The sequence below is a fragment of the Mus musculus genome, chromosome 3, assembly GCF_000001635.26.
Source record: "Mus musculus strain C57BL/6J chromosome 3, GRCm38.p6 C57BL/6J".
In the NCBI taxonomy this organism is placed as follows: domain Eukaryota; kingdom Metazoa; phylum Chordata; class Mammalia; order Rodentia; family Muridae; genus Mus; species Mus musculus.
In genome coordinates this window covers 7,531,933-7,554,610 of record NC_000069.6, presented here as the reverse complement: position 1 = coordinate 7,554,610, position 22,678 = coordinate 7,531,933, and the positions used below count along the sequence as shown (strand labels likewise).

At 37.7% G+C, this 22,678-nt stretch overlaps 1 protein-coding gene across 2 annotated transcripts in view; it reads right to left on the bottom strand.

Annotated features, from left to right (window-relative positions):
• Positions 1-762: 762 nt before the first annotated feature.
• Zc2hc1a (zinc finger, C2HC-type containing 1A) overlaps positions 763-22,678 on the bottom strand; it is a 50,434-nt gene continuing 28,518 nt past the window's right edge. The window contains exons 8-10 of one of the 2 annotated variants that reach the window (XM_006530086.1): positions 18,574-18,690; positions 15,428-15,535; positions 848-3,228 (exon numbers count right to left, since the gene is read on the bottom strand). In XM_006530086.1, the coding sequence (XP_006530149.1) occupies positions 3,063-3,228; positions 15,428-15,535; positions 18,574-18,690 (391 nt within the window). In that variant the 3' untranslated portion in view covers positions 848-3,062. Of the gene's footprint in view, positions 3,229-15,427; positions 15,536-18,573; positions 18,691-22,678 lie in introns of both variants that reach the window. The other variant, NM_173181.3, reaches the window with a different exon arrangement.

Here is a 22,678-nt window from a genome sequence, read left to right as displayed (position 1 = left end):
CGTATTAGCCCCCAAAGCTCAGAATACCCAAGATACAAAACACAGACCACATGAAGCTCAAGAGGAGGGAAGACCAAAGTGTGGATGCTTTCGTCCTTCTTAGAAGGGTGAGCAAAATACTCATGGGAGGACATACAGATACAGAGTATGGAGTAAAGACTAAAGGAGTGACCATCCAGAGACTGTTCCACCTGGGGATCCATCCCATATACAGCCACCAAACCTGGATGCTATTGTGGATGTTGGGAAGTGCTTGCTGAGGGAAGTCTGATATGGGTGTCTCCTAAGAGGCTCTGCCAAAGCCAGGCAAATACAGAAGTGGATGCTCACAGCCATTGGACTGAGCACAGGGTCCCCGATGGAGGAGTTGGAGAAGGGACTGAGGTACTTGAGGGGTTCTGCAGCCTCATGGAGGGAGCAACAGTGTCAACTGACCAGAACCCCCAGAATTCCTGGGGACTAGACCACCAACCAAAGAGTACACATATAGGGAGACATGGCTCAGGCTGCATATGTAGCAGAGGATGGCCTTGTTGGACATCAGTGGGAGGAGAGGCCCTTGGGACTGAGGGTGTTCAATGCTCCAGAGTAAGAGAATGCCAGGGCTAGAAGATGGGAGTGGGTATGTGGGTCAGAGGGCACCCTCATAGAGACAGGAGGAGGGAGGATAGGATACAGGGTTTCTGGGAGTGGGGGAGGGGTGAGGGGAACCAGGAAAGGGGATTTACATTTGAAATGTTAATAATGAAAATATCCAAGAAAAAAAAGAAAAAGTTATTCTTAGTGTTTTATTTATATTCTTTTTTGTCCTTATTCTATAAGTATCAATAAACATAACAAGCAGCAGTTTATGTTTTGTGACTTTATTGGGTCAATGGATATGTCATCTATAATTTTAAAAAACCAGTTGAGTGAGAGACAACCGCAGTCACAATGGTCATATTTTCCCATGAGTAACTTTCAGAGTGATCTATAACTATCTTCCATTTTAACTTAACCATACAATCATTTTTCATTCTACAACACTCGAAACTAATTGTGCAAATAAATAAAAATGAATGGTGCACAAGAAGTCTGCTTAAAAACTATTGCCCAGCACAGCAGCATGAGAGTAAAGTATGGACCACAGAGGCATGGTAAACATTATTGTAACATCTTTCATGGATGATTGGCTTGTCTCTTGGCAGCATGCTGTAACACTTACTTGCTACTGTTGAAGCCAATGACAACAAACATGTGCCTATTTACTTAAAACCAATGTATCCAGCTACTCCTTAAGTAGAATAAAGGACTCCATGGAATTAGAAATACAACAGAAGGAAACTGCTCATTCCTAGATAAAAAACATATTGGTGAATTAAAAGTTCAGATGTCTGTAACCAATTAAAGAAAAAAAAAGAGTTACTAACTTGAAAATCTAAAGTGTCTTCTTAGATTAGTCTTCTCGGCCTGCTACTGCTTATAGAAGCTGACCAGTTTTCAATGCATTTATCAATATGACCAAATAGAATACATAAGGGGAAAACATGCAACAAGAAAGGAAGCATAAGGTGAGCAAAAGGACTCATTACCACAGGTTTAAACCCCTCCCAAAGGAAAATGCAACAGAAGGCAAGAGGTAAATACAGTTCAGAAAGGAAAGTCTAGGCAATGAGTTTCTATATTCATCCTTAATCATAAACAACAAATGAGAAAGAAACACGGCAACACACTCTATTGGTACCTGTGTAAGTTAAAGTTCAGGGTCGACTGAACAGTGATTACTCAGGGCTGTGGGACATACTCTGCCAAAGCAGCTGACCAGTAAGTGCTGATACACTGAAGGTGTGAGTGATCAAGTCTCATGTCAGTCAGTGAAAAGGAAAATATGCACCTTAGCTGGACTTATATTAGCCAGCTATGTAAAACATTTCAATACACCTTCACTGTAATATGTATAGTGCCTCAACATTAAGCACTAAATAAATTATGAATAGGAAAAAGTAGACATTCTTTCAATGTACTTGTAATGATATAAACTACGAGGAACTAAAAACAGCTTCCTCTACATGCTCAGAATTAATGAAAACCACAATTATTATTTATTGGGTGGGGTGATCTGTTTTAAAATGCATTAATTTCTTATAAACACACATACGCAGAAATAAAATTTCAAACACATAAGATACTACAAAAAAATCTGTGTACCTTAAATAATTATATGTTTAATACTGCAAAGACTAATAAAGGAAAGCCACTCTTCAGAGGAGCTATGCATGAGAAAGAAATAGAAAAATCTCAGAGCACTCTCGGAAGTGAAAAGAAAGTGTAGCTATCTAGGATAGAGGTGAATCAATCAATCAGTTATCAGTAGAGTAAGATACATTTCTGAAAAGGGGATTGCATAGTTATATGTTCACAGAAGGAAGATTATATGCTTAAATTTTTAATTAGGTTGTAATTGCTAATGTGTAATTAATGATGTGCAATTGATAATCCATGGAGTTACAGGCAAAGTGGACCTCAGGTCTTCCTTTTCATCTTTTTTTTTTTTTAGGAATTTAACACTAGTTGCTGAAGAGTTCAGCTGGGAAAATGACCTCACACCCACTAACAATGAATAAATAACATTGTCTTCAGTAACAGATTCTCCAGTATCTCATTCTCCTATGATACTATTGGTCATAGGCACCAATGACAGCACCTCTTTAGCAATGTGATTATTCTAAAGCCTACAAGGTTCATCACTACAGTGACAGTGCTTGTGCAAGTATATTAATATATTTAAACAGCCAAAGAGCAATACCTAAGACAATGATCTCATATCAACTTATTTTTTGACATGTACTTAAGTAGTTCCTTGAATGACACAGGCTGAAGGAATGAGATTTATTATATACAGAATATATATATACACACATATACATAAACACATTATACAGCCAAAGGATTATGTTTCAACACTAAGGGAAAGAGTACTGTAAATAGCTTTAGTACACCATAACTATAAGAAGTACTGTTGGTGTCAAAGAAGTAATATTCATTAAATCCTGATCCTGGACCCTTAGCGTTTGCAATTCTGTTCACAGAATCATTCTTCGAATGCCACATTCACAGCAGAACTTTGCCCACTCAACAGGGTACTTTGTCCCACACTCATGGCAGAATTTTGGTAAGTGTCCAGATGAATTTCCCTCGATGCCTTTACTGTTTCCACCATTAACTGAAGATGTATAGTCTCCATCTGGCCTACAGAAGTAGAGACAGAAGTACAGGAATCAACTTCACTCACATCAGTACAGAACATGGAGCCAGTACAGAACAAAGAGCAGTTAATATACAGAAACTAAAATTGTAGTACCAGTGTTAATATTTCTCTAGTTCAAGCTAATAATCTGTGGGTCACACATAGTGGCTCAGCCCTGTAACTACAGCATGGGTAGGCAAGGTCAAAAGCCCCTTCAGCTACAAATAGAATTCTTGGAAAACTAAGCTTTAGGTTAAGACCTTGTCTCAAAACAAAACAAAACAAAAATCTCAGCTGAAAAATAATTAATTTCAAGTGGTCCTCCGTGAGAAAACTGCAGATATGCCGATGCAGCCATACTCCTTTCTCTCCCTATTGTAGTCCCAGGAGGAATCGTTTGTATCATCACCAACATTCTCTGAATGAAAACACACACACTATTACATGCTGAGAGTAAATTACATCTTGTTGTAACCCTTGCAAACTACAAACATAGTATTACGTGACTCAGGAGAAAATAACAGAAAAATTAAACTAGATTTCTACCAGTAAAATGTATATTAATTCAAAATGTAAAGGATCATTTAAATACTCAACATGAATACTCATTAGTACATATTTTGAATGAATATTGAAACCTTACTAGGCATTGATAAATTCTGTACATAAGTGCTAGTCAGTCATGTTGCTCTGACTGGGAGCACATAAGATTCTTTATTATCATGTTTTTTAACCGTATGTTTTGTGTGGAAAGATTTTCTTTTGTTTTCCTGGTGTTTTAGTCAGTGTTTCTATTCCTGGACAAAACATCACGACCAAGAATCAGTTGGGGAGAAAAGGGTTTATTCAGCTTACACTTCCACAATGCTGTTCATCACTGAAAGAAGTCAGGACTGGAACTCAAGCAGGTCAGGAAGCAGGAGCTGATGCAGAGGCCATGGACGGATGTTCTTTACTGGCTTGCTTCCCCTGGCTTGCTCAGCCTGCTTTCTTATAGAACCAAGACTACCAACCCAGAGATGGTCCCACCCACAAGGGGCCTTTCCCCCTTGATCACTAATTGAGAAAATGCCTTACAGCTGTATCTCATGGAGGCATTTCCCCAACTGAAGCTCCTTTCTCTGTGATAACTCCAGCTGTGTCAAGTTGACACAAAACTAGCCAGTACACCTGGTAATCATGAAATGATTATTTACATAGATTTAATATATACATATTCCTGTATTATTATTAACATTTGTCTTCACATTTCTCTGGCATTGATATTTCTTCTACTGACAATATCCTTGCTGTTCCTTCCTGTCGTCTACTCCCTGCAAACCCCAGAGCTATTAATTGCATGGATTACTTTTACTTTACATTTAGAGAAGACCCCACATACCCATGTCGGTCAGGCAAGTCCAATTCTCTGTCCATGGTCCTCACGTAGCCAAAAATAGTCATGAAGCAGACTCAACACAAAATCACTAGCTCATTAAAATATTGTAAGATTTTACTTTTCATATTTTTTGGTAAGTCAACTGCACTGTTCTCAAAAATGAACTGTGTAGATGACAACGAAGTGCCAACTGTCAAAGGCTTGCACACAAAAGGCTGTAAATAGTAACCTTCCCAATACACTGTGTGCTTTCCAAGGGTCTCGGGCTTTGCAGCATTACTCTTTCCTCACTTTTCCTCTGATCAAACACATCTTCTGCTTTCAATCAGGATTTACTAAACTATTCAGGACGAAGCAACTCAGGAAATACCTCCTATCTTCCTGGTTTTCTGTTTTTTCTTTTTTTTTTCTTTTTCTTTTTTTATTAGGTATTTTCCTCATTTACATTTCCAATGCTATCCCAAAAGTCCCCCATACCGTCACCCCATTCCCCTACCCACCCACTCCCACTTCTTGGCCCTGGTATTCCCCTGTACTGAGGCAGATAAAGTTTGCACGACCAATGGGCCTCTCCACTGATGGCCGACTAGGCCATCTTCTGATACATATGCAGATGGAGACACGAGCTCTGGGTGGTACTGGTTAGTTCATATTGTTGTTCCACCTATAGGGTTGCAGATCCCTTCAGCTCCTTGGATACTTTCTCTAGCTCCACCATTGGGGGCCCTATGATCCATCCAATAGATGACTGTGAGCATCCATTTATGTGTTTGCTAGGCCCTGGCATAGTCTCATAAGAGACAGCTATATCTGGGTCCTTTCTGCAAAATCTTGCTAGTGTATGCAATGGTATCTGCGTTTGGTGGCTGATTATGGGATGGATCCTGGATATGGTAGTCTTTAGATGGTTCATCCTTTTGTCTCAGCTCTAAACTTTGTCTCTGTAACTCCTTCCATGGGTGTTTTGTTCCCAATTCTAAGAAGGGGCAAAGTGTCCACACTTTGGTTTTCATTCTTCTTGAGTTTCATATGCTTTGTTGTCAGAGACCATCCCGTGAGAAAGTGATCCCTTCACAATCTCCTTAACAAGTCAAAGGGCCTTGTGCTAAGAGCTGGTTGTCACCCCCTTCTTCCTTATTCCCTTCCTAACACCTAAGGCTGTAAAATTTGAATAACAGTCCCCTCTTCCCTATTTCTTCCTGAGTTCCCATGACATCCAAAAACATGAGCTGTGCCTGAGCCCAGCTTGACTCCCAAGGCTGCTGAGGAGGATAAAGGTTCTGGAGATAAGATGCCAAGTACCTGTTGCTTGGCGCCTGAGTTCAGCCCCCATGTCAGCAATTGTCCTTTCTATTGTTCTTTGTATAACTCTCCCTCAACCCCTCCCCTATTTTCCGCGATGTATGCTTTAAAAAGAAAGCACCTCAGCTTAATAAACGAGACCTTGATAGGTTCAATCTACTTGGTCCTCCAGCTCTCTTTCTTTTCCTCCCATTTCCTTACAGGTAGCGGTCCCTCTCGCACCCACGAATAACTGAATCCCGCAGGTTGGATACTTTGTATCTTATATCTTGGGTATTCTAAGTTTCTGGGCTAATATCCACTTACCAGTGAGTACATATCATGTGAGTTCTTTTGTGACTGGATTACCTCACTCAGGATGATGCCCTCCAGGTCAATCCATTTGCCTAGGAATTTCATAAATTCATTCTTTTTAATAGTTGAGTAGTACTCCATTCTGTAAACGTACCATATTTTCTCTATCCATTCCTCTGTTGTGGGGCATCTGGGTTCTTTCCAGCTTCTGGCTACTATAAATAAGGCTGCTATGAACAGAGTGGAGCATGTGTCCTTCTTACTGGTTGGGACATCTTCTGGATATATGCCCAGGAGAGATATTGCGGAATCCTCTGGTACTACTATGTCCCATTTTCCAAGGAACTGCCAGACTGACTTCCAGAGTGGTTGTACAGGCTTGCAATCCTACCAGCAATGAAGGAGTGTTTCTCTTTCTCCACATCCTCGACAGCATCTGCTGTCACCTGAATTTTTGATCTTAGCCATTCTGACTGGTGTGAGATGGAATCTCAGGGCTGTTTTGATTTACATTTCCCTGATGACTAAGGATGCTGAACATTTTTTCAGGTGCTTCTCAGCCATTTGGTATTCCTCAGGAGAGAATTCTTTGTTTAGCTCTGAGCCCCATTATTTAATGGGGTTATCTGATTTTCTGGAGTCCACCCTCTTCAGGTCTTTGTATATATTACATATTAGTCGCCTATCTGATTTAGGATAGGTAAAGATCCTTTCCGAGTCTGTTGGTGCCCTTTATGTCTTTTTGACACTGTCCTTTATCTTACAGACACTTTGCAGTTTTATGAGGTCCCATTTGTCAATTCTAGATCTTACAACACAAGCCATTGCTGTTCTATTCAGGAATTTTTCCCCTGTACCCATATCTTTGAGGCTTTTCCCCACTTTCTCCTCCATAAGTTTCACTGTCTCTGGTTTTATGTGGAGTTCTTTAATCCACTTAGATTTGACCTTAGTACAAGGAGATAGGAATGGATCAATTCCCATTCTTCTACATGGTAAGCACCAGTTGTGCCAGCACCATTTGTTGAAGATGTTGTCTTTTTTCTACTAGATGGTTTTTGTTCCCTTGTCAAATATCAAGTGACCATAGGTGTGTGGGTTCATTTCTGGGTCTTCCATTCTATTCCACTAGTCTACTTGGCTATCGCTATACCAGTACCATGCAGTTTTTATAACAATTGCTCTGTAGTACAGCTTTAGGTCAGGCATGGTGATTCCACCAGAGGTTCTTTTATCCTTGAGAAGAGTTTTTGCTATCCTAGGTTTTTTGTTACTCCAGATAAATTTGCAGATTGCTCTTTCTAATTCGTTGAAGAATTGAGTTGGAATTTTGATGGGGCTTGCATTGAATCTGTAGATTGCTTTTTGGCAAGATAGCCATTTTTACTATATTGATTCTGCCAATCCATGAGCATGGGAGATGTTTCCATCTTCTGAGATCTTTAATTTCTGGCTTCAGAGACTTGAAGTTCTTTTCATACAGATCTTTCCCTTCCATAGTTAGAGCCATGCAAAGGTATTTTATATTATTTGTAACTATTGAGAAGGGTGTTGTATCCCTAGTTTCTTTTTCAGCCTGTTTATTCTTTGTGTAGAGAAAGGCCATTTGAGTTAATTTTATATCCGGCCGCTTCACAAAGCTGTTTATCAGTTTTAGGAGTTCTCTGGTGGAATTTTTAGGGTCACTTATATATACTATCATATCATCTGCAAAAAGTGATATTTGACTTCTTCCTTTCCAATTTGTATCCCCTTGATCTCCTTTTGTTGTCGAATTGCTCTGGCTAGGACTTCAAGTACAATGTTGAATAGGTAGGGAGAAAGTGGGCAGCCTTGTCTAGTCCCTGATTTTAGTGGGATTGCTTCCAGCTTCTCACCATTTACTTTGATGTTGGCTACTGGTTTGCTGTAGATTGATTTTATCATATTTAGGTATGGGCCTTGAATTACTGCTCTTTCCAAGACTTTTAGCATGAATGGGTGTTGGATTTTGTCAAATGCTTTCTCTGAGTCTAATGAGATGATCATGAGGTTTTTGTCTTTGAATTTCTTTATATAATGGATTACATTGATGGATTTCCGTATATTAAACCATCCCTGTATCCGTGGAATAAAACCTACTTGGTCAGGATGGATGATTGTTTTAATGTCTTCTTGGATTCGGTTAGCAAGAACTTCATTGAGTATTTTTGCATCTATATTCATAAGGGAAATTGTTCTGAAGTTCTCTATCTTTGTTGAATCTTTCTGTGGTTTAGGTATCAGAGAAATTATGGCTTCATAGAATGAGTTGGGTAGAGTACCTTCTGTTTCTATTTTGTGGAATAGTTTGTGCAGAACTGGAATTAGGTCTTCTTTGAAGGTTTGATTGAACTCTGCATTAAACCCATCTGGTCCTGGGATTTTCTTAATTGGGAGACTATTAAGGACTGCTTCTATTTCTTTAGGGGATATGGGTCTGTTTAGATCATTAACTTGATCCTGATTTAACCATGGTACCTGGTATCTGTCTAGAAATTGTCCATTTCATCCAGGTTTTCCAGTTTTGTTGAGTATAGCCTTTTGTAGGAGGATTTGATGGTGTTTTGGATTTCTTCAGGATCTGTTGTTATGTCTCCCTTTTCCTTTCTGATTTTCTCAATTAGGATGCTGTCCCTGTGCCCTCCAGTGAGTCTGGCTAAGGGTTTATCTATCTTTTTGATTTTCTCAAAGAACCAGCTCCTCGTTTGGTTGATTCTTTGAATAGTTCTTCTTGTTTCCACTTGGTTGATTTCGCCCGAGTTTGATTATTTCCTGCTGTCTACTCCTCTTGGGTGAATTTGCTTCCTTTTCTTCTAGAGCTTTTAGGTGTGTTGTCAAACTGCTAGTGTGTGCTCTCTCTAGTTTCTTTTTGGAGGCACTCAGAGCTATGAGTTTCCCTCTTAGTTATGCTTTCATTGTATCCCATAAGTGTGGGTATGTTGTGTCTTCATTTTTATTAAACATTTAAAAAGACTTTAATTTCTTTCTTTATTCTTTCCTTGACCAAGGTATCATTGAGAAGAGTGTTGTTCAGTTTCCACGTGAATGTTGGCTTTCTATTTTTATGTTGTTATTGAAGATCATCCTTAGTCCATGGTGATTTGATAGGATACATGGGCCAATTTCAATATTTTTGTATCTGTTGAGGCCTGTTTTGTGACTAATTATATGGTCAATTTTGGAGAAGGTACCATGAGGTGCTGAGAAGAAGGTATATCCTTTTGTTTTAGGATAAAATGTTATGTAGATATCTCTTAAATCCATTCATTTCATAACTTCTGTTAGTTTCACTGTGTCCTTGTTTAGTTTCTGTTTCCAAGGTCTGTTGATTGATGAAATTGGTGAGTTGAAGTCTCCCACTATTATTGTGTGAGGTGCAATGTGTACTTTGCACTTTACTAAAGTTACTTTAATGAATGTGGCTGCCCAGGCATTTGGAGCATAGATATTCAGAATTGAGAGATCCTCTTGGAGGATTTTACCTTTGATGAGCATGAAGTGCCCCTCCTTTTCTTTTTTGATGACTTTGGGTTGGAAGTCGATTTTATTCGATTTTAGAATGGCTACTCCAGCTTGTTTCTTCAGACCATTTGTTTGGAAAATTGTTTTCCAGCCTTTCACTCTGAGGTAGCGTCTGTCTTTTTCCCTGAGATGGGTTTCCTGTAAGCAGCAAAATGTTGGGTCCTGCTTGTGTAGCCAGTCTGTTAGTCTATGTTTTTGTATTGGGGAATTGAGTCCATTGATATTAAGAGATATTAAGGAAAAGTAATTGTTGCTTCCTATTATTTTTGTTGTTAGAGTTGGCATTCTGTTCTTGTGGCTGTCTTCTTTTTGATTTGTTGAAGGATTGCTTTCTTTCTTTTTTTTCCTAGGGAGTCCTTCCTGTCCTTGGATTGTTTTTTTGTTTTTTTTTTTTTTTTCTGTTATTATCCTTTGAAGGGCTGGATTTATGGAAAGATGTGTGAATTTGGTTTTGTGGTGGAATAATTTGGTTTTTCCTTCTATGGTAATTGAGAGTTTGGCTGGGTATAGTAGCCTGGGCTGGCATTTGTGTTCTCTTAGTGTCTGTATAACATCTGTCCAGGATCTTCTGGCTTTCATAGTCTCTGGTGAAAAGTCTGGTGTAATTCTGATAGGCCTGCCTTTATATGTTACTTGGCCTTGTTTCCTTACTGCTTTTAATATTCTATCTTCATTTAGTGCATTTGTTGTTCTAATTATTATGTGTCAGGAGGAATTTCTTTTCTGTTCCAGTCTATTTGGAGTTCTGTAGGCTTCTTGTATGTTCATGGGCATCTCTTTCTTTAAGTTTGGGATGTTTTCTTCTATAAGTTTGTTGAAGATATTTGCTGGGCCTTTAAGTTGAAAATCTTCATTCTCATCTACTCCTATTATCTGTAGGTTTGGTCTTCTCATTTTGTCCTGGACTTCCTGGATGTTTTGAGTTAGGATTTTTTTTTTTTTTTTTTTTGCATCTTCTTTGATTGTTGTGCAGATGTTCTCTATGCAATCTTCTGCACCCGCGATTCTCTCTTCCATCTCTTGTATTCTGTTGCTGATGATTGCATCTATGATTCCAGATTTCTTTCCTAGTGTTGCTATCTCTAGTGTTGCCTCATTTTGGGTTTTCTTTATTGTGTCTACCTCGTTTTTTAGGTCTAGTATGGTTTTGTTCATTTCCATCACCTGTTTTGATGTGTTTTCCTGTTTTTCTTTAAGGACTTCTACCTGTTTGGTTGTGGTTTTGTGTTTTTCTTTAAGGACTTGTAACTCTTTAGCAGTGTTCTCCTGTATTTCTTTAAGTGGGTTATTAAAGTCCTTCTTGATGTCCTCTACCATCATCATGAGATATGCTTTTAAATCCGGGTCTAGCTTTTTGGGTGTGTTAGGGTGCCCAGGACTGGGTGAGGTGGGAGTGCTGCGTTCTGATGATGGTGAGTAGTCTTGGCTTCTGTTAGTAACATTCTTACGTTTGCCTCTCGCCATCTGGTAATCTCTGGAGTCAGTTATTATAGTTGTCTCTGGTTAGAGCTTGTTCCCCTTGTTATTCTGTTAGCCTCTATCAGCATACCTGGCAGACTAGCTCTCTCCAGAATTTCAGTGGTCAGAGCACTCTCTGCAGGCAAGCTCTCCTCTTGTAGGGAAGGTGCCCAGATATCTGGCATTCGAACCTGCCTCCTGGCAGAAGTTGTGTTCCACTTACCAGAGGTCCTACAATTCAGTGGAGAGTGCTCTTGGGACCTTGGGGGTGTCCGCAGATTCTGTGCCCAAGGTGACCTGGTGCTGGGGCCTGACTGGAAGGGATTTGTGACCCTGGCCAGACCAGGTTTTCTGCTTCCCTAATTAATGCTGTCTCAGATCCCGAGAGATTGGATTGGAACGGAAGTTGTGTTCCACTCACCAGAGGTCCTATTATCCCAAGGAGAGTGCTCTGGGGACCTTGGGCGTGTCCGCAGACTACGTGCACAAGGTGACCCGGTCCTGTTTTCTATTTACATTTTTTCCCCTTTTTAAAAGTTGGATGTTTTCTAATTTACATTTCAAATGTTATCCCCTTTTTGGGTTTCCCCGTCCCACCCAGAAATCCCCTAACCCTTCCCTCCTCTCCCTGCTTCTATGAAGGTGTTCCCCCACACATCCACCCACTCCCACCTCCCTGCCCTGACATACCTCTGCTCTGTGGCATCAAGCCTTCACAGGACCAAGGGCCTCCCCTCCTACTGATGCCCTACAAGTCCATCCACAGCTACATATGTAGCTGGAGCCATAAGTCCCTCCATGGGTGCTCTTTGGTTGGTGCTTTAGTCAATGGGACCTCTGGTTGGTTGATATTGTTGTTCTTCCCTTGGGGTTGCAAACCTCTTCAGCTCCTTCAGTCCTTTCTCTAACTCCTCCACTGGGGGCCCTGTGCTTAGTCCAATGATTGGCTTCAAGCATCCACCTCTGAACTTGTCAGGCTCTAGAAGAGCCTCTCAGGAGACAGCTATATCAGGCTCCTGTCAGCAAGTACTTGTTGGCATCCACAATAGTGTCTGGGTTTGGTGGCTGTATATGGGATGGATCCCCAGGTGGGTCAGTCTCTGGATGGTCACTCCTTTAGTCTTTACTCCATACTCTGTAACTGTATGTCTTCCCATGAGTATTTTGCTCATTCTTCTAAGAAGGACGAAAGCATCCACACTTTGGTCTTCCCTCTTCTTGAGCTTCATGTGGTCTGTGTTTTGTATCTTGGGTATTCTGGCTTTGGGGGCTAATACGCACTTATCAGTAAGTGCATGGTATGACTGGGTTACCTCACTCAGGATATTTTCTAGTTCCATCCATTAGCCTAAGAATTTCATGAAGTCATTGTTTTTAATAGCTGAGTAGTACTCCACTGTGTAAATGTACCACATTTTCTGTATTCATTCCTCTGTTGAGGGACATCTGGGTTCTTTCTAGCATCTGGCTATTATATATAAGGCTGCTATGAACATAGTGAAGCATATGTCCTTATTTCATGTTGAAGCATCATCTGGGTATATGCTCAGAAGTGGTATTAGTGGGTCTTCAAGTAATACTATATCCAATTTTCAGAGGAAAGACCAGACTGACTCCCAGAGTGGTTGTAACAGCTTGCAATCCCACCAGCAATGGAGGAGTGTTCCTCCTTCTTCACATCCTCATCAGCATCTGCTGTCACCTGAGTTGCTGATCTTAGCCATTCTGACTCGTGTGAGGTACAATCTCAGGGTTGTTTTGATTTGTATTTCTGGGATGACTAAGGATGTTGAGCATTTCTTTAGGTGCTTCTTAGTCACTCAATAGTCCTCAGATGAGAATTCTCTGGTTAGCTCTGTATACCATTTTTAATACAGTTACTTGGTTCTCTGGAGTCTAACTTCTTGAGTTCTTTGTATATGTTGGATATTAGCCCCCTATTGGATGTAGGGTTGGTAAAAATCTTTTCCCAATCTGTTGGTTGTCATTTTGTCCTGTTGACAGTGTCCTATTTTCAGGTATTTAGTTTACTAGTAACTCATTTATTGGTGTGTGTGTGAGTGTGTGTGTGTGTGTGTGTGCATGCATGTGTGTACTCATACACACATATGCACAGCAGGGATTCCAATCACTGGTCTACATGCCCAGCATCATAACTCATTTTCCCCATATGTCTCAGTTCCAGAATACACAAAATATCTGTATGACTCCCTTGAAATGAGACACGTTTCTAGCAATCTGTGTGACTAAGGTCTTTACCTCTAATCAGTTCATTCTATATTTTTATCCATAAATTAATATCAAATTATCTGAATGACTTTTAATTTCATGCATCATTCACAATATGGTTTTTGCCTTGTCCTGTTTAGTTTTACACCTTAATTAATCAAAAGCCATGAAGCATTTGAAAGTTCTATTAAGATTGTATATTAATTTAGTCATTCATACAGAAAGGTTTAGAAAATAAATTTTTGGTATTAAATATTCCATTTTATGAAAAGTGTATATAATATTTACTTATATATTCTTCATTATCATTGAAAGTTTAAATTTTCTATGTCAAAAAATTTTCATGGTCTTAAAACTGACTCCTAATGTAACTTAAATTTGTATATTCAAGTGGAATTTTTATAAAAATTATATTTTATGTTTATTGCTGAGAAAAAATTGTAATAAGTTTAAATATACTAATCTATAATGAGAAAAATACCAAATATTATTTGTTATTTACTTAATAATTGGCCTTTTCAGTATATAGACACATATAAAATAACATTTTTACACTTTCATGCCACATGTCTGTATATTTCTCCAAGAACAATTTTAAGCCTGTATATCTGCTATTTTTCTAAGAAAAACTATGTCAGCTACCTTGGACTGTTATGATCATAATTATCACCACGTGAGATGTTAGAATGTTAAGAAGGCAATGAGCATGGTCTCGCTTCTGTGAGCCAGCAGTCATTTAAGAAAAACTGCATTTCCTAGTGTGAAATTTCTGCTCCTGCTGGTTAGCATTTTTTCTCTTTTGATCACTTCTCTGGATATTACATTTTTATACTATATGGTACACACATTTTTAAGAGTATGTTAATCTCACTCACAACCTTGATTCAAAATACATGAAGATATACATGTTTAAACCTATTTACGTATCACAGTAAATCCACATTTAGGTCCATATGTGGTATTTGATATGTATGCATCAAGACCCCAGAAGATACAAACAGCATTTATTCTATAATCTAGCTGGTAGCACAGTAATTCATCTATTTCACTGCGTTCACATCTTCTTATACAAACATTTATATAACAGATGCATAGATGGCCAATGATCTCAAAAGGAAGATCCAAGGTAATTCTGATGGGCAACTAAAAAGAGGACAAGTGGAGCTCTGAACCTATGCCTGGGTTACCTCAGAATTCTGAACAACTGGGAATGCTAGACCCTTGAGACAAAGCAGCCCTTACAACACACACATTACAAGTTTGTAGTAAATCATAGGGTACCATGTCCTTGGTCTGCAGTGAAATACACCATAAAGTTATTTACAATAAGGACATTACTTAAGTTGTTCATTATGTTACCCAGGGTCTTCATCATGAAGCTCCGTGGAACAAGTTTTAAGGCCTACAGACTAAGTACACTTTTTCAGAGAAAACATACCTTTTTATTTTATTGTCATCAAGAACACTATCCCAACAACCATTGTTCGCTCAGTACTACACATTTCAGAATCCAGTTTATAACTCATGGCTCATACGTGCACAGGGTCTCATGGCACAACTCTTATGGACAAACTTGCTACTTTGAACTTATCTTTTATTTCTCATTTTTCTCTTTATTCTTTCATTCAAAAATAATATTGATGTTTCTCGTGCAAGTGTGTGTGTGTGTTCACATATAGTTTTTTCAGGATAGACTTCAATGTCAAAATGTGGAAAATGACAATAGTGATATTCATATGGTCTATCTGCACAGTTAATACCGTGTTTGATATTTAAACATGCAAGAAAAAAAAAATAAAAGTAAACAAATCCAGTAACACTGAACAAGAAGTATTTGAGTATTTACAATTAAAAGTGTAAGAAAACAGTATTCACCCCTCAACATTTTCTATTTAATTTGAAAGACATATTGAGTTCTATGATTTAAAAAATCGAATTATATGTAGCACATTACCTATTTTTCATTCTAATTATTAGGTTAGCAGAACTAAACATACCTGGCTGCATAGTTCTCAGTCAAAGTCTTTCTTTTGTTGGTAAGCACCCCTGCCACAGAATTTCTTGCCAAACTAGGAGGTGTGGTATTTCTAGCCTTGGTGTTAGCTCTGCAAGTGGAAAGGACAGTGTGATGAGAAGGCACTTCATGAACCAACATGTGTCTTGATTTATCTTTTTACATCAGTAGACAGAAAAACTGTAGAAATTCAACAGATTTACTTCCAAGTAATTATTTTTACTCTGAAAACAAGTAGAATGAGTGACTAATAATGGTAACTCCATAGCATCAGCTTTATAATGTACCACACAGACCAGAGCATGACTGATGCCTCATAGCTGCTTTCTTTTTTTTTTTTTTTCTTTTTTTTTTTATGGTGGAAAATTATCTTTATTGGATGTTTACATTTTTCTTTTTTTTTTTAATTAGGTATTTTCCTCATTTACATTTTCAATGCTATATATCAAAAGATGGCCTAGTCGGCCATCACTGCAAAGAGAGGCCCATTGGACTTGCAAACTTTATATGCCCCAGTACAGGGGAACGCCAGGGCCAAAAAGGGGGAGTGGGTGGGTAGGGGATTGGGGGGGTGGGTATGGGGGACCTTTGGGATAGCATTGAAAATGTAAATGAGGAAAATAGCTGCTTTCTAAAGCCTAGTTAAAAAGCCTCATTCATCAGTGCTCTCAACACAGACCCTGGCACCTGTTGACAGACAGCTCCTCAGTAAATGTTACACAAGTAACATTGCTAACCCAGAAATACAGGATATAGCTAGAATAAGAAAATGTGCTTGCTACTTCACATAATAGTCATTTTCTGAGAGTGAGGAAAAATAAATTACTAAAATTTGATTTGATTTCACCACCTGCATAGAATGAAATATCTGAAATAAGTGAGGTTATTTTCAAGTCACATTATGAAACTTTAGGAATCATAGAAACTTATACATCTATACTATGATATAACATTACTATGAAAAGTTATGGAATTTACATATTTATATTAAAATTAGCTTTGTAATAGCAATAGTAAAAATAACAGTAACTTGAATTTCCTCACTGGTGAATTGGTCACCATTAGAAAGGCTCTAAGGTGTAAACTCCCATGAAAATGCGGCATGTTGATTACAGGACTACTTTTGTTAACCTTCAATAGTTAACTACTATCCCCTAAACACATTCCTGTACTGCATGACCAAGTCATTTACTTCTAACAAATAACTTCATGCTGGCTGAGACAGCTGAGGCAGAAAGCACTTAAGTAACTTTACCAAGGTGACTCCACGTATGCCACAGAATCAAGACTCGGAAAGCCAGTATGACATCAGTCCCTGCCTCTTCTTTTAGGACTAAGTTTATTTGCAAGCAAGCAAAAAGCAAGAAAAAAAAAAAAAAAAAACAAACTACAAAGTCTTTAAAGGGTCCCAATTTTTGGGTGAAATTCTTCCTACTCTATTTACTTGGTAAATGTGGAAGCACCCTAAAGGTTAAATAACTACTTTCAAAATATATGATAGTAGCTATCCTTCAAAAACTTACTATACTAACTATACTGATATCATCTCCTTTCACCATGACGTCTTCTTTGTTTTTGAGATATTGTATAAATATACTGTATCACATGTCCATCTTGGAGAACCTGTGTCTAGAGCCTGTGCAATCTGTAATGCTATTGTGTGGCTAGATTAGTACTTGAACTTTTCACACTACAACTCCCACATTCAACACTCAGTTGTTCTGAGTAGTCACTTCTTCAGCAAAAAGGAAGAACGCACCCTACAGGCATTTATGAGATACCTAAGACTTCTTCAAATGGTCCCAAGCCTATATGAGGTTTATTCCAGTCTACTTTTGTAAAGTAGAACTAGAATTATGTCATACATTTCTAAGTTAATATCTCTCTATAAAACTCATCGGGGGGGCATTCAAATAGGGGCTGTGCTTTTTTACTTTTCTTTTCAAACTCTCTACAAGTATTGTCAGGCAGATCATCACCTTAATATACTAAGATACATAAATAAAAAATATTTTTAAATATATCAACTTTAAATGATTAAAATTAAAGAAGCATATGAGGTTAACAGCCTAAACATCTATGATATTGTATGGCTATTTTTCTAACATCTTCTAAACAAGAGCCATTCTGCAAAGAGCAGAAAGAACTAACTCTGCTGATCAGTTCTTTACATGTTGTTCAAATACTCAAAACAGTTTTCTTCCCAGTCTCAACCTAGTTAAGCATTTATACTACATGTTTATGTGAATTTTACATGGTATGGCTCAAACATACAAACATAATCTACTTAAGAAAGTAGATTAACTATGAAATTGCACTTCATCTTTTTCATAGACAATTTCCCCTGACACATGCATCAATTCAAGGCTCAGAACACAATGTCTTCCTTCCACAAATGACCACTAATTACAAAGATGCAACCATGCTATGTTATAATCTTTCCCTGTAACTGTTTCATTGCATGCCTAGTTAAATTTATCATTATATTTCATGATGATAAGAAGGATGCACTGTTAACTTTGTTAATGATAAATTAAAAAATGTAAAAATATTCATTTGTTACATCCTAATTTCATCACTGAAAAATGAGGACTAAAACTGACAGATATTGTAAGCCCAAATCTCTGAATCGTGAAATCTCATGCTACAAGGAGTTTCAAGAATGAATCCAACTGCCAGTTTTCTTGGCCAGCAGGCCAGAATTGATGCATATCATATCTCTTCTGGGACATCACGTGGAATTTATAGACCCTGAAGGATCTTCTTCTCCTAGCTATAGTTTATCTTCTGCTTCACTATATAATTCGGTCTCCACATTTCCTTATAAGGTTACTACTCCTAACAATCTTTACATTCATAAAAATGACTTTTGAAAGTGACTGTCACAATTCCAGCCAAATGTTAACATTAAACAGAATAAAAACATGATTGAGATTAATTTTAACAGAAACTCTTAATAATTATAAAAATATTTTATGGGTTTGAAGCCAATTTAGCACTATAACAGATTTAAATGGTTAAGAGAAGATTATTTTTACACAGAAGGTAAGGAAATTACAGTATTCTATAACATAGATCCTGTAAGAACTATCTGATAAAGGCTAACCAAACTGCATCATAAGTACTTACTTGCGAACGGGTACTAGCTCATGTCTTTTGAAGGCACTGTTTGACTTTGTATCACTGCCATACAACCTTTGCACATATCTTCCAGTTCGAAGTGGAGGGCCTAACTTGTCCATCTTACTATCAAAATATATAAAGGTGTACCCATAAGGAGACTGCTACTGTTGCTTGTTTCTAAAGAATTATGTAGACATAAGGATTATTTTTCTTCAAAAAAAAAGACATTCTGGTTCACTAGAAATTTACCCTCTTCCCTTAATAACCTGACTGCCAAGACAAAACACTGGCCACAGATCTGAGTACATATAGTGCCATCATTAGGCCATTCAGGCCACCTTGCCACTTTCTACGCAGATTCAATGCCATATTTATCCTGAGTAGGGAATAAATCAGAAAAGTATGTTTTGCATGAAGCTAGAAGAAACTTCATGCTTTTATTCACAAATAACATAATTTTCATTTTTGCTGATCTCTATTATTTTTCTTTGATTTTCCTTGCATTTAAAAACTGCAATAACTGAATGTGGAATGCTTGTATATTTACCTTATCTCACCCTCAAATAAGCAATGAGTTTATTTCTGAAATATATGTAGCGAAAAGGCAAGCCATGATCTGTACTTTAAAAGACATAGTCATTCTAAATGTCACAGGAAAGAAGCCCAAGGAGACATTAACTAACCACACCATTGTGAAACCTTTTAAAATATAAAGTATGCAATATCTCCATCTAGTGGACCTTAGTGCTAACTGCAGGTCTGTTGGAGACTTCATATTCTAATCATCTACCATCAACAAATACCAATTCACAAGACAGAATAGGAAAATTAACAAATTAGAAAAACTATCTGAAATGGCTGGTAAGAAACATGCCATATGTAACATTAAAAACATATTTTTAAGCTAGGTGTGGTAGTGTATGCCTTTAATCCTATCACTGTGAATTTTAGCCCTGTCTAGTCTACATAGTGAGTTCTAAGACATACAAAATTGCACAGTGAGATCCAGTCTCAAATGTATGTGTGTAAACATGTACAAACACCCAAACACACCCTATATACATACATTATACATACACATCTATATACATACATTATATACACACACATCTATATACATACATTATACACACACATCTATATTCATACATTATACATACACATCTATATTCATAATTATATATACACATCTATACACATATACACATACACAAATATATATACACATTATACACACATATATATATACATACACTATATGCACACACTTCTATATACATATTATGCAAACATATATTCTTTTAAAGAGATATCTGCTCACCCAATTGTGCTTTAATCTTTTTCTTATTAAGTTACTCAGTAAGCCTTAGAGAAACAATCTGATGTGTCAGACACTACAAATTTCATAAAACAGAGTAACAAACAAAAGAGTGGAGTTCTTAAAGAGGTTAGTATAGAAAAAGAATTTGATTATCAGTCCAAATTGTAAGGGCCTCTCAGGAGGAATGTTACAGTCATTTGATGTTCTTTGTGTATGTAGTCAAACTTGGTGTCCACAGTATGTATGTAGTAGTGTGCACATTACAAACAGCCTTCAGTCAATGTTTTAAACATTATTTCTACACATCTTTGAGATTAAATTTATCTTTAATTTTAAAAGATTAGAGAATCCAACAACTTCAAATTCTAATTAGTCTTATTTTTCTTTGAACTGTTAAATGTTAAATGATTATTAAAGCAATACTGTCACAAATACTACCTTTAAAATGCATCTGTGGGTTATGAGTAAGAAATAAAATCTGTTTCAGAGAAATAGTTACTAAAATTATATTTTAAGAAAATTTCAGTTTAGCATACTTAAAGCTCTGGCTTTAAGCCACAGCACCACACAGAACAAACATGAACTTTAACTAAAAACAGACTGTTTAATTATGGTAACAAATATTTAAATCCTACATGTGAATTGGCAAGCAAAAAGAGATGCTTAGGCTCATAGAACAATCCAGGTAGTTCTCTAAGATGACTGTCTCCTTCAGTACACATAGAGAGCCCAGGGTCAGGTCACACTGTGAAAACTATGTGAAAGGACTGTTCCTGCCAGACATGTGAGTTACATTCAACCCCCTGTAATATACATTTAAAAACCCTATATAAAGGTGTAAATACTGACTATATAAATGATTACATTTTAGGCAAAACATAATTCAAATGTTTCTTAGACCAAATTTTAGTAAATTTTATTGGGGCTAAAATAAATTATATGTTCTGCTACAATCTCCTATTGTTAGGTTGTATATACAAACTAAAATTTATAAATGGCAATTACTTATCAAAATTTTTTACAGCACTGTTTTGAGTTTTCGAAGTCTTCGTAGCTGAATGGCTACTTTAGGGAATACTTGGTAATAGTCTTAACCTATTTCTGGCTTGAAGTAAGTTTCAACCTAAGAAAAGCTCCTTGGCATAAAGGATATAAAGATATAAAGAAGAAGTCCACTGACAAACTTCCCTGTTAATGAAGAGTCTTTAACGACAGAAAGCAGCACAGATCGCTGCATAATCAAGAGGATTTCTGGAATCACATTGGAAAATTTTACCAGGTACCATCTGTTACTTCATGGATCTCTACATTTTATCAATCTTTGTATAGCTAGGACATTCTATGTCATAGTCTATGACATTTAAAGCTCTAGAATGATCTGTGAGTGTGTGTGTGTGTGTGTGTGTGTGTGTGTGCATGTGTGTGTCTGTGTGTGTGTGTTCGCGCATGCCTGTGTGTGTGTCTCTGTGTATGTGTCTGTGTGTGTGTGTGTGCGCGCGCGCGCGCGCGTGTGTGCGCGCATGCGCGTGTGTGTGCGTGTGTGTGTGTCTGTGTCTGTGTGCGTGTGTGTGCATGTGTGTGTGTGTGTCTCTGTGTGTGTGTGCGTGTGTTTGTGTCTGTGTGTGTGCGTGTGCGCTCGTGTGCGTGTGTGTGTGCATGTGTGTGCGTGTGTGTGTGCGCGTGTGTATTCCAATACATGACAGGTAATTCTGTGTATCAACTCCACAATAAACAAAACAAAACAAAACAAAACACCCTAACCCAATAGCTTCAATCATTTAAAAATGCTAGGTTCATATGCCAGAATATTATTCTACAAAAGAAAAAGGGTTTAGGGTTGGTGAGGTGCTCAGCAGGTAAAGCTGCTTTCAGCTAACCCCGACGACCTGAGTTCAAACCCCAGGACGCACATGGAGAGAAAAAGAGCACCTATTGCCCAAAAGCTGCTCCATGATTTCCACCTGTATGCCTTGGCATACACATCCACATACAAAATGAATAGATGTCAAAGAAAAAATTAAAGGAACATGTTCCTATCATACAAAATCTAGTGACATTTCTTACTAATTTAAAACCATAACATATTGATAATCAAATTCAATTTTTTATTAGAAGATGTTCTCCAGGGTTGGGGGGATGGTGGCTCAGTCAGAAAAGTGCTGCACGGGAAAGAGGAGAAAGCGAGTTTGCATCCCCAGAAACCATGTACAAGACTGAGCATCATCCTGTATCATCCCGTGCATTGATACCAGGGATGCCAGGAGAGTCTCAGCTCTGGCTAGCCATGCTAGCAGAATTGATGAACTAGCGATCCAATGATAAATCCTGGCTGAAAATATGTGGAGATAAAGACAGTCAATGCTGACCCAGGCCTGCACACACACGCACACATTACCATACACATGTCCCCGGCACTCAGAAATGTTCTTTACATGTATGTACCCTGCAGCTCTACTTTTTACCTCATCTACTATGATCAAATATAGACAGGTTTATGTTTTTACAGTAACAGAAGTAAATTACTGAAGACAGTAATTCAGCTATTGGAAAGGATACGTTTGGTATATATTTAAAATTACAAACATTTTAGTAAGCAGTGCTTGCAAGAACACAGCTGTGTCAGTTTGTGATCTTATTCAGATGCCACGGAATTTAATAACTCAGTGTTGCATCATATTTCTGAAAATTTCCCGGCTAAATAAAACTAAATTTTAGAATTAGGATGAAAAATCTATTTGAATATGTTGTTTTTAAAAAAAACTATAGAAATAACCACAGGTTATCTAGAAC